At 45.6% G+C, this 14,924-nt stretch overlaps 1 protein-coding gene across 4 annotated transcripts in view; it reads left to right on the plus strand.

The window, feature by feature from the left end:
- Positions 1–14,924, plus strand: part of LOC106575104 (partitioning defective 3 homolog B) — a 188,408-nt gene that overhangs the window by 117,720 nt on the left and 55,764 nt on the right. For all 4 annotated transcript variants that reach the window (XM_014151297.2, XM_045698766.1, XM_014151298.2 and 1 more), the window contains 2 exons: positions 3,958–4,002; positions 13,194–13,409. In XM_014151297.2, the coding sequence (XP_014006772.2) occupies positions 3,958–4,002; positions 13,194–13,409 (261 nt within the window). The remainder of the gene's footprint in view (positions 1–3,957; positions 4,003–13,193; positions 13,410–14,924) is intronic.

A 14,924-nucleotide genomic window follows, 5' to 3' on the forward strand; every position in this document is an offset into this window, starting at 1 on the left:
GGGGGGTCAAAATCAAAAGTAACAGTCAGTATCTGCATTAAGTACTGCAGTGCATCTCCTCCTCATGCACTGCACCAGATTTGCCAGTTCTTGCTGTGAGATGTTACCCCACTCTTCCACCAAGGCACCTGCAAGTTCCAGGACATTTCTGGGGGGAATGGCCCTAGCACTCATCCAACAGTTTCCAGATGTGCTCAATTGGATTGAGGTCCGGGCTCTTTGCTGACCATGGCAGAACACTGACATTCCTGTCTTGCAGGAAATCGCGCACAGAACGAGCAGTATGGCTGGTGGGATTGTCATGCTGGAGGGTCATGTCAGGTTGAGCCTGCAGGAAGGGTACCATATGAGGGAGGAGGATGTCTTCCCTGTAACGCAAAGCGTTGAGATTGCCTGCAATGACAACAAGCTAAATCCAATGATGCTTGAGCACACCGTCCCAGAACATGACGGACCCTCCACCTCCAAATCGATCCCGCTCCAGAAGACAGGCCTCGGTGTAACGCTCATTCCTTCGACGATAAACGCGAATCCGACTATCACCCCTGGTTAGACAAAACTGTGACTCGTCAGTGAAGAGCACTTTTTGCCAGTCCTGTCTGGTCCAGCGACGGTGGGTTTGTGCCCACAGGCGATGTTGTTGCCGGTGATGTGTGGTAAGGACCTGCCTTACAACAGGCCTACAAGCCCTCAGTCCAGCCTCTCTCAGCCTATTGCGGACAGTCTGAGCACTGATGGAGGGATTGTGCGTTCCTGGTGTAACCCGGGCAGTTGTTGTTGCCATCCTGTACCTGTCCCGCAGGTGTGTTGTTCGGATGTACCAATCCTGTGCAGGTGTTGTTACACCTGGTCTGCCACTGTGAGGACGATCAGCTGTCCGTCCTGTGTCTCTGTAGTCTTAGGTGTCTCACAGTACGGAGATTGCAATTTATTTCCCTGACCTCATCCGCAGTCCTCATGCCTCCTTGCAGCATGTCTAAGGCACGTTTACGCAGATGAGCAGGGACCCTGGGCATCTTTCTTTTGTGGTTTTTCAGAGTCAGTAGAAAGGCCTCTTTAGTGTCCCTAGTTTTCATAACTGTGACCTTAATTGCGTACCGTCTGTAAGCTGTTAGTGTCTTAACGACAGTTCCACAGGTGCATGTTCATTAATTGTTTATGGTTCATTGAACAAGCATGGGAAACAGTGTTTAAACCCTTTACAATGAAGATCTGTGAAGTTATTTTGATTTTTACGAATTATCTTTGAAAGACAGGGTCCTGAAAAAGAGACGTTTATTTTTTTGCTGAGTTCATCTAAATGTTTTGTATTTTTCTCCCAATTTCATTTATGATCTTGTCTCATCGCTGTAACTCCCCAACGGGCTCGGGAGAGGCGAAGGTCGAGTCGTTCGTCCTCCGAAACATAACCCGCCAAACCGCGCTCCTTAACACCCGCCCGCTTAACCCGGAAGACAGCTGCACCAATGTGTCGGAGTAAACACACCGAAGTCAGCCTGCAGGCGCCCGGCATGCCACAAGGAGTCGCTAGAGCGCGATGAGCCAAGTAAAGCACCCCCCCACCAAACCCTCCCCTATCCTGGGCGACGCTGGGCCAATTGTGCGCCGCCCTATGGGACTCCCTGTCACGGCCAGTTGTGACACAGCCTGGGATCGAACCCGGGTCTGTAGTGACCCCTTAGACCGCTGCGCCACTTGGGAGGCCTGACCTTTAGAAGACAACGGTTCCTGAACTAGAGTGTCTAGTCAGTCTAACACTGCTCTGTGTGCGTGCGAATGTGAGCAGTGTCCGCACTCCTTCAGTCATACCCAACTTTTTCCCTGAAATGATATTGCACTAAGCAGCTTATTTCCTCATATTAGCACCTGGGTGACCCTGTTAGCCTCTCTCTTTTATTTTGCTCTCACACTCTCTCTCTCTCTCACTCCCACCCTCCCTCTGTCTTTTCTTCTTTCTCCCTCTTTTTTTTGCTCTCTTCTCTCATTCTTCCCCCATCTCTCTCTTTTCTCAATCCTCCACCCGTCTCCCTCCCTTTTTCTCTCTTCTCTGTTTCAGAGGGAGGTATATCTTATTCTGTTAATTATTTTTGCCTGTCGCTGGTTTCCAATCCCAGTTCATTAGGGATGTGGATTGGGTTCCCCCTTCGAAACTAGTTGCACGCCGCTACTGCACATTGATTGGCTTTTATTAGGAAGAGACCCCCGCATCCTACTCACTGCTTATCTTGTCTTTCTCTGTTTTTGTCATCTCTCTCTTTCCTCCTTGTTCTCTTTCACTCCCTTTCCGTCCTTCTTTCTCCTTTTTGCGCTCTCTCTCTCTGTACATCTTTCTCTCTCTCTCTCTCTCCTTTTTCTCTCTCTCAATGCATCTACCTTTTCGTTCTCTCTCCATATTTCTACCTCACTTGACCTTTCTCCTACTCTCTACCCCCACCCCCTTGAGGTTGTTATCTGAGGATGGGGGAGCATTACCAGAGGCATGGGGACTGTATGACACTGTGACCCTGTGCTGCGTGTCACATTTGTAGGGATCATCCACTTTAATAGGGGGTAGTTTCCCATTTCCAAACGGGGGTTAAGCTGGGTGAGTCAAGTCTGAGGGTTTATTTTTGCACTAAGCAAAACGTAATAAGCAATATAAGCTCTGGTGCTTAGCAAATGTTTTCTTATGGGGACTGTAGGGTGCACAAGCAAAACACAGGCTGCATCCTATTCCCTATTCAGGAACTTTTGACCAGGGTGTGTACTTATACATCAAGCTGCCTCGTGCTACAAAGCTATTTATTTGTATAGTGAATAGGGTGGCATTTAGGACGCACACATGACTTGTTTAGCGTTTCAGAGGTATCTGACTTTGGTTAAATGGGCTTAGCCAAGACTGTGGTCCTAAACACTCACTCTCAAGTCTGTCTTAATGGTTGTACCTGGGCCCGTATTTATAAAGCCTTTCAGAGTAGGCGTGCTGATCTAGGATCAGTTTGGCTTTTGAAGTCATAAGGAATATAAGGTGGGAACTACTCTGAGTGTACTCTGAGCACTTCTACTCTGAGACACGTTTTGAATTCAGACCCAGGAGTTTTTCCCTGACCACATGACTTGATCTGACAATAGTTGAGTCGTGTACATGGTCATGTACGTGGAGAAGAAACAATGCAGTTCACTGAGCTGTAGTCATTATGAGCTCACTAACACCAGCAGCACATTCCTGTCCCAGCTGCAGAACATTTATTTATCTGTGTGTGTGTGTGGGTGGGTGGGTGGGTGGGTGGGTGGGTGAGACATTGTTGATGCTGCTCTCCGAACAGGGGGGGGGTGGGATCTCTGTAACAATAGAAGCAGATTTATATGCACATTATTTTTGGCTTCGTGCCACACAGCTCACACACACACACCCGCCACCACAACCTTTTTGTGGCTACTGTATTTGAGGGAAAATATAACGCGTGAAGCCAGCAAATATAACTGCCAGCCTAATCCATTGTCCCCTCCGTCACAGCTGCATTTTCTCTCCCTCCCTCTCACTCTTTTTTTATTTTTCTTCTGCTCTCTCGTTTCTCTGCCGGGAGGACGTTGACCTCATAAAATATGAAAAGGGATTATTTCAGAGAAATTGCAACGTAATGAAAACCTATTATTGTGTCCTGTGGTGCAGTGCCCCTCTGGCAGCTGATGCCGCTCCCTGCCTGCCCCTCAATCCTGTTGGTGTGGTTTATAGAGAGGGAAAGACTGAGGACAAGAGAGAGGGGAAGGTAGGGAAATAGGGGGGGAATGAGGGAGAGTACCTCGTTCTTGCCCTCCCCACCCTCTCTCTCCTATACCATATCTCTCTTTCCCTCTCTCTCTTCTGTCCGTGTCTTGCTCCCTCTCTCTCTTTCTCCATCTCTGCTCAGAGAAAACAGACAAAGGCAACCCTTAAGGTGTTCCAATATTCACTGTCTGTGTTTTTCTGTGTTTCAGTGGCTGATGAGAGCAACATGAGATCCCTGGCAGAGCAGAGACCAGGTGAAGAGGCACGCTCTTCCCCCTATCCATATCCCAAACACACACACACACACACACACACACACACACACACACACACACACACACACACACACACACACACACACTCTTCAGACACACACAAACGCACACCTTCTCAAACAAAGACGGCAGGTTAACATTGAATAAAGGTATGGAAAATAATCATAATTTTCAGTGTGCTGTTATACTGACCGCACAACACATTATGACCTGTTCAGGACTCCTCTAACTCCTCTAATGGTTAAGGGAAGGATGGAGGGAAGCTGATCCTAGATCTGTACTTGTGGGGGAAACTTCACCCTGGAACGAACAGACTTCAGCGGGGAGATGCTTTGTGTCACTGAACCTGATTTGTGTGTTCTCCTTACTCAGCTGGAAGCAGCAGGAAGTGATTTGTTAAGCTACCTCTTTGCTCCGACAGCCCTAGATTGCATTAGACCGGGATGTTCTTAATTTGTCTTCTTTCACTTAAGTGAGAAAGAGGGTGCAGGGATTGAATGAAAGGCTTGAACGCAGACGCGCGCGCACACACACACACACACACACAGAAACACACACACCTTAAATCTACCACAGCATAAACTGTTGCCACATAACGACGACTCTACAAGTCCCACCCCCACAGTAAAGTACCACGCTCAGCTCCCTCCCCCCCATACACCCAAACCTAATTTTACCCATATGATTTCCCTCAAAGCCCATTTCTGATCAGTAGTCACAATCACCCTTATGGGCTATGATAAATAAAGAGATTCATTTTCTACATCAGCCTCTAACTGATGTGTAAGCTAATGCGTATTGACAGGCTACACTGAGGCCAGTTTGCTGACGGGGCCGTATTTGACGTGGCCCCCGTGCATGATTCTTTAAATGGCCCATGCTTCTTTATAGGCCTTGACATATTTCATTAGTAGGATGGTATTTAAGAGGGGCTCCACCTCCGGCTTTAATCTGGCTAAAACCGCTCTCTCTCTCTCTGTGTGTGTGTGTGTGTGTGTGTGTGTGTGTGTGTGTGTGTGTGTGTGTGTGTGTGTGTGTGTGTGTGTGTGTGTGTGTGTGTGTGTGTGTGTGTGTGTGTGAGAGCTACTCTCTTTCCTTCTATTTCTCTACTTCTATATTCCTGTCTCTCCCCCAACTTGCTCGCTCTCTCTCATACTATTTCTTTCTCTCTCTCCTATTTCTGTCTTGCTTTGTCTCTCGCTCTCTCATTTGCTTTTGTGATTTCTTACTCTCTTGTTCTCTCTTGCTCTCACTCTCTCTCAATACCTTCTCTATTCCTCGCTTTCTCCGTGCTCTCACTCTCTTTCTCTCTTCCTCACCCTTTTATGTTTGTTTTACGCCTCTTGTTACTCTTGTTACTCTTCTTTCTTTACTAGCTATCTCTCTCTCTCTCCTATCTCTCTCTCTCTCTCTCTCTCCGGAGCGGTCTGTCTTGTCTCTCTCCCGCTTAGTCTGTCCCCTCCTATCCCCATTTCATCTTCTCTTATTGTCCATATCCCAATTATCCTCCTTCCTCTCTCTTCCTCTGTTCTCACCCTCTCATGCTTCTCTCTCTTTCCTTCTCTCTGTGCTTTCCAAGTGTTATGCGATTATAGGTAACATGCTCCATCCTTTAAGCTTCCCCTACCAAATCATCCTCCTTTCCCTTCTCTCCTAGTGCCCCTATATCTCCTTCACTCTCTACCTTCTCATAGCTACCGCCTGAATAAGCCCGGCCTTTAAAGCATCCTGATTTGGGTTATTTTTCTCTCTCTCTCTGTGTGTGTGTGTGTGTGTGTGTGTGTGTGTGTGTGTGTGTGTGTGTGTGTGCGCGCGCGCCAAAGAAACACTAACGCGTAGACACATGCACCTGAGGATTACACATGTGCATGTTTGTGACATAGAAAGAGGGATAGCTCCAGTAATCCTCAGGTCCTCTGAATAGACTAGAGTGTGTGTATCAACAGCCAGAGGAGAACATGCTCATTTAGGAGAGGGGGATAAATGGATGTTTGGAGGGGGCCTCTCTCTCCATCTCTCCACTGTGGTCTCTGTCTCCATCTCTCCATCCTCCTCTGGTTGTCCCCCGGCTCTTAACATCTTCCCCTGGCAGCTCTACTCATACACAGGTCTGGGAACGCTTCCAGCGCGCACACACACACACACACACACACACACACACACACCACTTAGTAGCCCTGCGCACACACAGCTTCTAACAAATTCTGTCTCAGCTGTTTCAAGCGTTTGGTGCGTGCGTGTTGTGGTGTGTGTGCATGTTTTGCTCCACTGATGCCTGGGTTTGTTTCTGTTGGAGATGGGGGAGATCCACCCACACTGAAGCCCTGTTAGATGCGGCAAACACTGGCTAGCTTCTGGCCCGCTGGGCAACTGGCAGTGCCCATTATTTTGTTTTGTCCCCTTCTGCAATTAGACTTTGAAAACATGTAGCCTTCCCTTTCCCCTGCCAACATGGAACCCTGCTTTGTTGTAGTTTGTATCACTCTCTCTCTACCCAGCCCCACTCTCCCTCATCTCACTGTTGTTGATTCAAGTTGAAAGTCACCATGTTGGGCTGATTTGAATTGATGGATCGCTCTGTAGCGGGAAGGGCCATCTGTCTGTGTGCTCTGCCCACACTACATGCTTTGTGGTCTATCGCAGTGTAGTAGTGCATTTATTAAACCTAGCTTTAACAAATGGTACATGTCCCATCTCTAGTCCCTGCCCCCCTCTCCCCCTCCCATCCCTCCACGTGACTAATCCACTAAAGGTGAGTCTGTAATTATAAAATGGCCTTTTAAGTCCCTGACCATTATCAGAGCCATACGTCTAACTGAGCAAATATGCAACCATAGGCTCCATCTATACATCTAAACACGATTACTGCCTTCTGCCTGCATCTGTGTCCCGCCCGGGGACGCATTGTTAGTGATTTATCAGAGTGCACTCGGGGAGCAGATAAGCTATGATTGGTTGCAACGTTAATTGGAACTAAATTGTGATTGGTCGGGACCTTAATTGGACTGTACTTTGATTGGATGGAACTTTTGAGTTAAGTTAATTATTTCACAATAGACAAAGTAGTGGCCACTTACAGTTGAAGTCGGAAGTTTACATACACCTTAGCCAAGTACATTTAAACTCAGTTTTTCCACAATTCCTGACATTTAATCCTAGTAAAAATTCGCTGTCTTAGGTCAGTTAAGATCACCACTTTATTTTAAGAATGTGAAATGTCAGAATAATAGTAGAGAGAATGATTTATTTCAGCTTTTATTTATTTCATCACATTCCCAGTGGGTCAGAAGTTTACACTCAATTAGTATTTGGTAGCATTGCCTTTAAATTGTTCTTGACGGGATACGGGACGGACATCCAGCGAAAAATCCTATCGCCATTAGCATAACAAAAGAATATTTTTTTTCAAATATAGGACTATTTTATATCGTTTTATAGATACACCTCTCCTGAATCGAACCACGTTGTCCGATTTCAAAAAGGCTTTACAGCAAAAGCAAAACATTAGATAATGTTAGAGGAGTATATCGTCAAAGTATTCACATAGCCATTTTCCGACCAACCACATGCATCACAAATAACCAAAAAACAGCTAAATGCAGCACTAACCTTTGACAATCTTCATCAGATGACACTCCTAGGACATCATGTTACACAATACATGCATTCTTTTGTTCGATAAAGTTCATATTTATATATAAAAACAGCATTTTACATCGGCGCGTGACGTTGACTATTTTCCCTCAAATGCGTCCAGTGAAACAGCGCTACAATTTACTAAATTACTATTCGAAAACATTTTTAAAATGTAATATTGTCATTCTAAGATTTATAGATTAGCATCTCTTGAAAGCACCTGCAATGCCAGATTTAAAAATAACTTTACTGGGTAATCACACTTTGCGATAAAAGGGATACTCAGAAAAATAGGCTAGCAATACAGGTCAGCGCCATCTTGGAACAATCGCATATCAAATCTAGTCTTGTATACTATTGTCAATAATCCCTTACCTTTGATTATCTTCATCAGAAGGCACTTCCAGGAATCCCAGGTCCACAACAAATGTATTTTCGTTAGAAAAAGTTAATCCTTTATGTCTTCTTGTTAGCGCGTTCTGAAGGCTGCGCCAAAAGTACCGTCGTGCGCGGGACTCCTCTCTTACCAATATTGATTTTTTTTTTATTTAAGTTCGTTCAAACATGTCAAACGTTGTATAACATAAATCTTTAGGGCCTTTTTCAACCAGAGCTCCAATAACATTCAAGGGGGACGATTGCATTGTCTTTCAAAACGTTTCGAAAGGGGAGGGTAGCCAGGGGCGCCGGCGTCATAATGGTGATGGCCCTCCCCATGTGACCACTTTCCACAGACTCTCATTCTGTCAGTTTTCACAGTAGAAGGCTCACACCACTTTGTAAAGACTGGGGACATGTAGTGCTCAATGAACCATTGCTCACGGTGTGATTTATAGGCAAAGTGATGAAGTTGAGTCCGCAATTCAGAATTCCACATCCTGTTACGATCTGCCTCGGGGTTTTGACTGCCATATGAGTTCTGTTATACTCACAGACACCATTCAAACAGTTTTAGAAACTTCAGGGTGTTTTCTATCCACAAGTATTAATTATATGCATATCCTAGCTTCTGAGTTTGAGTAGGAGGCCGTTTAAAATGGGCACAAATTTTTTTCAAAAATCGCTGTAGCGCCCCCTATCCTAGGCGACCGTCAAGAGGTTTTAACTTGGGTCAAACGTTTCGGGTAGCTTTCCACAATCTTCCAACAATAAGTTGGGTGAATTTTGGCCCATTCCTCCTGACAGAGCTGGTGTAACTGAGTCAGGTTTGTAGGCCTCCTTGCTCGCACACGCTTTTTCAGTTTTGCTCACAAATGTTCTATGGGATTGAGGTCAGGGCTTTGTGATGGCCACTCCAATACCTTGACTTTGTTGTCCTTAAGCCATTTTGTCACAAATTTGGCGGTATGCTTGGGGTCATTGTCCATTTGGAAGACCCATTTGTGACCAAGCTTTAACCTCCTGACTGATGTCTTGAGATGTTGCATCAATATGTCCACATAATCTATAATCACATAATCTATTTTGTGAAGTGCACAAGTCCCTCCTGCAGCAAAGCACCCGCAAAACATGATGCTGCCATTTTGCAACTTTGGAAGTATGCTTGGGGTCATTGTCCATTTGGAAGACCATTTGCAACCAAGCTTTAACTTCTTGACTGATGTCTTGAGATATTGCTTCATTATATCCACATAATTTCCCTGCCTCATGATGCCATCTATTTTGTGAAGTGCACCAGTCCCTCCTGCAGCAAAGCCCCCCCACAACATGATGCTGCCACCCCGTGCTTCACGGTTGGGTTGGTGTTCTTGGTGTTCTTCGGCTTGCAAGCCTCCCCCTTTTTCCTCCAAACATAACGATGGTCATTATGGCAAGCAGTTCTATTTTTGTTTCATCAGACCAGAGGACATTTCTCCAAAAAGTACGATCTTTGTCCCCATGTGCAGTTGCAAACCGTAGTCTGGCTTTTTCATGGCGGTTTTGGAGCAGTGGCTTCTTCCTTGCTGAGCGGGTTATGTCAATATAGGACTAATTTTACTGTGGATATTGATACTTTTGTACCTATTTCCTCCAGCATCTTCACAAGGTCCTTTGCTGCTGTTCTGGGATTGATTTGCACTTTTCACACCAAAGTACATTAATCTCAACGAGACAGAATGCGTCTCCTTCCTGAGCGATATGACGGCTGCGTGGTCTCATGGTGTTTACACTTGCGTACTATTATTTGTACAGATGAATATGGTACCTTCAGGCATTTGGAAATTGCTCCCAAGGGTGAACCAGACTTGTGGTCTACAATTCTTTTTCTGAGGTCTTGGCTGATTTCTTTTGATTTTCCCATGATGTCAAGCAAAGAGGCACTGAGTTTGAAGGTAGGCCTTGAAATACATCCACAGGTACACCCCCAATTGACTCAAATTATGTCAGTTAGCCTATCAGAAGCTTCTAAAGCCGTGACATAATTTTCTGGAATTTTCCAAGCTGTTTAAAGGCACAGTCAACTTAGTGTATGTAAACTCCTGATCCACTGGAATTGTGATGCAGTGGATTATAAGTGAAATAATCTGTAAACAATTGTTGGAAAAAGTACTTGTCATGCACAAAGTAGATGTCCTAACCGACTTGCCAAAACTATAGTTTGTTAACAAGAAATTTGTGGAGTGGTTGAAAAACAAGTTTTAATGACTCCAACCTAAGTGTATGTAAACTTCTGACTTCAGCTGTACGTGTGCATTGCTTACTGTACCACTCTAAACCTGTTTGTTTTGTTGTATCTGCCTCTCCTATACATTGCCCTATGAACACTAAGTTATTCTGTTTTCATCTGGTACAGCTCAAATGTCAACACCCAAAGGTTGTGGTATTAAAATAGGTTTGAAGGTTTCCACCCACCCACGTTATATACCTTTTCCATTTATTGGAAAGGGGAAAATATAGGTTGTTTTACTAGTTCCCATCACAGTGAGCGTGGTTTTATAGGCTAGCCCAGAGATTGAATCCAGGGTTCTCCGAGATGGAAAGGTAAACCGATAATGTCTGTCCTCCATGATGATGAGAAGAAGAGCGAGGCTCACACACACACACACACACACACACACACACACACACACACACACACACACACACACCGACACAGACAGAGGTGTCTCCATGACAACTGACCTTTTTAAATCATCCACTGCAGGTTGAGGCTGCTTAAAACGTGGCATTTCCGTCATCGGTGGCGCCCTTGCTCAGTTGAGCTGCAGAAATGCTCACTCTAGTCAAAGAGGGGAAATGCTCGCTCTAGTCAAAGAGGGGAAATGCTCGCTCTAGTCAAAGAGGGGACATGCTCGCTCTAGTCAAAGAGGGGAAATGCTCGCTCTAGTCAAAGAGGGGAAATGCTCGCTCTTACAAATGCATCAATATCTCAGGTGCCACCTACTGCCGATGTTCCCTTGAGCAAGTAACTTAACCCCCAAAATTGCTTAGCCTCTCCAATCTAATGTGTGTTTGTGTATGTATATCGGGGGTTGGATAAAAGCAGAAGACAAATGTCCATCTTGCGTGGACTAATAAAGTATATCTTCTCTTCTTAGTTTCTCTATCCTAGCGCTGGGTGTGTTACTGCTGTCGGTTTGAAACCCTGAGGCTTACAGTGTGCTGCAGTATTCGAGTCGTGAAGCATTCCAGTGTGTGCGTCTATGCTTCTCTGCATCGTACATGTGGTTCTAATGTGTTTTGATTTGTATAACGTTGGTGTGTGTTGCTAGAGGTAGTTGCATAACATTACTCATATTGCTCAAAGTTGTATTCAGATGGGCACTATTGGTTTGTGTGAATCCCTTACGGAATTCCTGTCTTGCGCTGCACTGTCAGAGGATTGCACCGATCACCAATGATTGTTGACCTGACATGATGAGTGAGTGAATGAACCCACATTGAGCATCTGGTCCACAGCAGGCAGTGATGGGAGTCAAATGTTGGTTTCACACTTGAATGATTCTGCAAGAGGATGATCACCCTCCCGTCGCGTACGTTATTCATTTACATCTACCTTCACCCATTTGACATACCTACACTGGATATGGACGAAGGGAAGGCACACACACACACTGACACACACACACGGGCGCACACAACACACACACAAAAATATATGCGTGCATTTGCACAAACACACACACACACATATATATATACAGGTGGTGTTGTGCTTGCAAATGCACACAAGCGTGTACTGCACACACACTCTGAGCCCAGCGTTCACTGCTGCACTCCAGCAGCAAGCGGCTTAATTCTATCAGGCTGCTTGCCGGACAGCCACAATTACATTTGTGACACAAATCCTGCTTCTCAAATTGAGCATTTTATTCCTGAACGCATCCGCTCTCTATTTATAACCCCTTATTTCACACAAATCCCACTTCTTCCTCAAAGTCAATTTAGGACTTAAAAGCCACTGCTGCTGCAGCCCTGGCTCACTTTCCCTCCTTTCCCCTTGACTCTATCGCCCACTCTCCAAAAATCAATTTCAAGAGGAATATTCTCATGCTTTGAAGACTGAGTTGACAAAAGAGAGTCTAAAACGAGAACATTTTGAGCGTTTGCCTTCTCCAAGAACGTTTTGAAAAATAAATGTCTTGCAAATCCCTGGTGTGAGTTAGAAATAGACACTTAGAAATAGTCACTTTTTCAGTCGGTTTTAAACTATTTTCCATACCTTTTAGCAAAATAGAGTTAGGGCCAAATGAAGGATTAGGGAACGATTTGGGACTGGCTGTGTGTTTCTCGCCACATCCCCTTTGTTTGTCTGTCTCTGCGGCCTACTTATGCATGCCATGGTCTGGTGATGGACCTCTTTGACTAACCTACAACACTAGCCATTGGACCAACCTTTCTCCTTACAGAGCTATACCATCCTGCAGGCTTTTGCTCCAACCCTAATTTAGAACACCTACTGCTCTAGCTGCTCACCAGGACCTTTTGTTGTTTGTTACAGCAGGGTTGAAGCAAAAACCTGTGTACCCAGTAGCTCCCCATGAAGAGGGTTTGGCCATGTGTTTGACATGTGCAGGAGACCTTTTTCCTGCATGACCCTTTTGTTCCTTTTTCTCTTTCTTTATCCACTCCCTTCTTCGCAGCCCTCCTCTCTGTCCTCCCGCTTTAGTTTTTTCTGTTCGTCCTTATCCACCTCACTTCTCTCTCTGTTTCTCCGTTCTCTTCATTAACTGTGATCGTCCTCTTTTAGTCTGTCCTATTGTCTTCATAGTCCTCCTCCTCATGTCCTCTTGTTTTCTGTCTCTCTTCCTCCTAACTGTGGCCCATGCCTGTGTACTCACGGCAGTCCTTTGGCACTCCTCCACTCCCCTTCATCCTCTTCCTTTGCTTCTACATGAATGCATCCTTTCCCTCCCTCTCTCTCTTGCCTCCATCTTTTACACCTGTCTCTATGCATCCTTTTTACTCTAACTTCCCATTTGAAATTGTTCATCCATTTCTCCCCAACCGCTCATCTCCTTTTTCCTCTTCCTCTCTTTCCACTTCCCGTCCTCCTCCTCCATCCTTCTATCCATGCTGACCGGGGGCTCCCTCCCTGTCTCTCCCCTTCTCAGAGTCCTCATCCAGGGGGAGTGACCTGGGTCCCACCTTGGGCCTATGGAAGTCCTGCTCCTTGGAGAGTCTCCAGTCAGCCGTGTCGGAGGCCCGGCAGCAGAGCCAGGTGCCCTTCCACCGCCCCAGGCCCCACATGGTGCGGGGGAGGGGATGCAACCAGAGCTTCCGCACCGCCATCGACAAGTCCTACGATGGGCCCTCGGAGCCGGAGGACGGTAAGGGAAATCGCCATCAACGTTAATGCAACACTGAGCATGACTATGTTCCCTCAGTTCCCACAGCCCTATGTTCCCTCAGTTCCCACAGCCCTATGTTCTCTCAGTTCCCACAGCCCTATGTTCTCTCAGTTCCCACAGCCCTATGTTCTCTCAGTTCCCACAGCCCTATGTTCCCTCAGTTCCCACAGCCCTATGTTCCCTCAGTTCCTCACAGCCCTATGTTCCCTCAGTTCCTACAGCCCTATGTTCCCTCAGTTCCCACAGCCCTATGTTCCCTCAGTTCCCACAGCCCTATGTTCCCTCAGTTCCCACAGCCCTATGTTCCCTCAGTTCCCACAGCCCTATGTTCCCTCAGTTCCCACAGCCCTATGTTCCCTCGCCCCTATGTTCCCACAGCCCTATGTTTCCTCAGCCCTATCTTCTAAACCAGGGTTCGAGGGGGCGGGGGGACAAGTACATATTCCAATTTTTTATATTTTGTCATTTGTATTTCACTGGCCAGAACTACAATACAATGTATTCTGTAATAAAATACAAATACTTTTCTATACCATTTTTATAGCGGTTCACAATTTTGTGGCCCCAAATTTACTGCATTGGTGTCAGAAGTGTGGTAAAAGCATCTGCTAAATGACCAAAATGTAAAAAATAGACACTTGCAAAGCACACTGGGTATCATTCTAATTATCCTCATCCCCAAACAAGGCCACATCTCATTACAATACAAATTATTCGTAAAATAAGCATTTGTGCCAATTTTGATTTGAAATTGGTCAGTGGGTGCCGAGGGAAAATACATAGGGACGATTTATTCAGAAATCTCCACACATGAGTTGTATAAACTTTGGTTTATCGCTGATATTAATAATGAGTAATTTAGCCATTGCGTAACTCGCTGACATTCGCTGCAAAACGCAGAGGTCACAAAAGGACACACTGTTTAGCGGCTCAATGTATATGTAGTCAGCGTTTCTGGGCAGGGAACTTTTTTAATCCCACAGCTGCACATTTTTGATGCAACATCTTTCATGTGAAGCCAAAGATCTGTCTGTATGTGTGTGTGTGTGTGTGTGTGTGTGACCATTTGAGCATCCAAACTGAACCGTAAAGCAGAATTGCCTCTGACTTTTCCTCTGGCCTCACGGAGTGGTTGCCTCAGGCTTAGAGGGGGAACCAGTGATTCTGAATACAAGATTGGAGGCAGCACCCCCCTCTCCCACTTTCCCAAAAAGACATGTTGGTGAACCCGGCTGCAAAGTATTGAGTCACTGCATGTGGGATGGGAGATGTATATGAGTGTGTGTTTGTCTGTCCGCCTGTCTACTTCATTGTGTGTATGGCATCTGTGTTGACTTTAAGGCTGTCCCGGCTAAAAAAAATCTTGGTCGACCAAGAGTCGTCCTGTTCTTTAAATGTTGTAACTTATTTGTCCATATATAGACACACACCCAATGTGTTTGAATAAAAGCAACTACATATGCACTGAGCTTGTCTGATGCTTTAAGCACACTG

The sequence above is a fragment of the Salmo salar genome, chromosome ssa17 (assembly GCF_905237065.1).
Source record: "Salmo salar chromosome ssa17, Ssal_v3.1, whole genome shotgun sequence".
Lineage (NCBI taxonomy): Eukaryota > Metazoa > Chordata > Actinopteri > Salmoniformes > Salmonidae > Salmo > Salmo salar.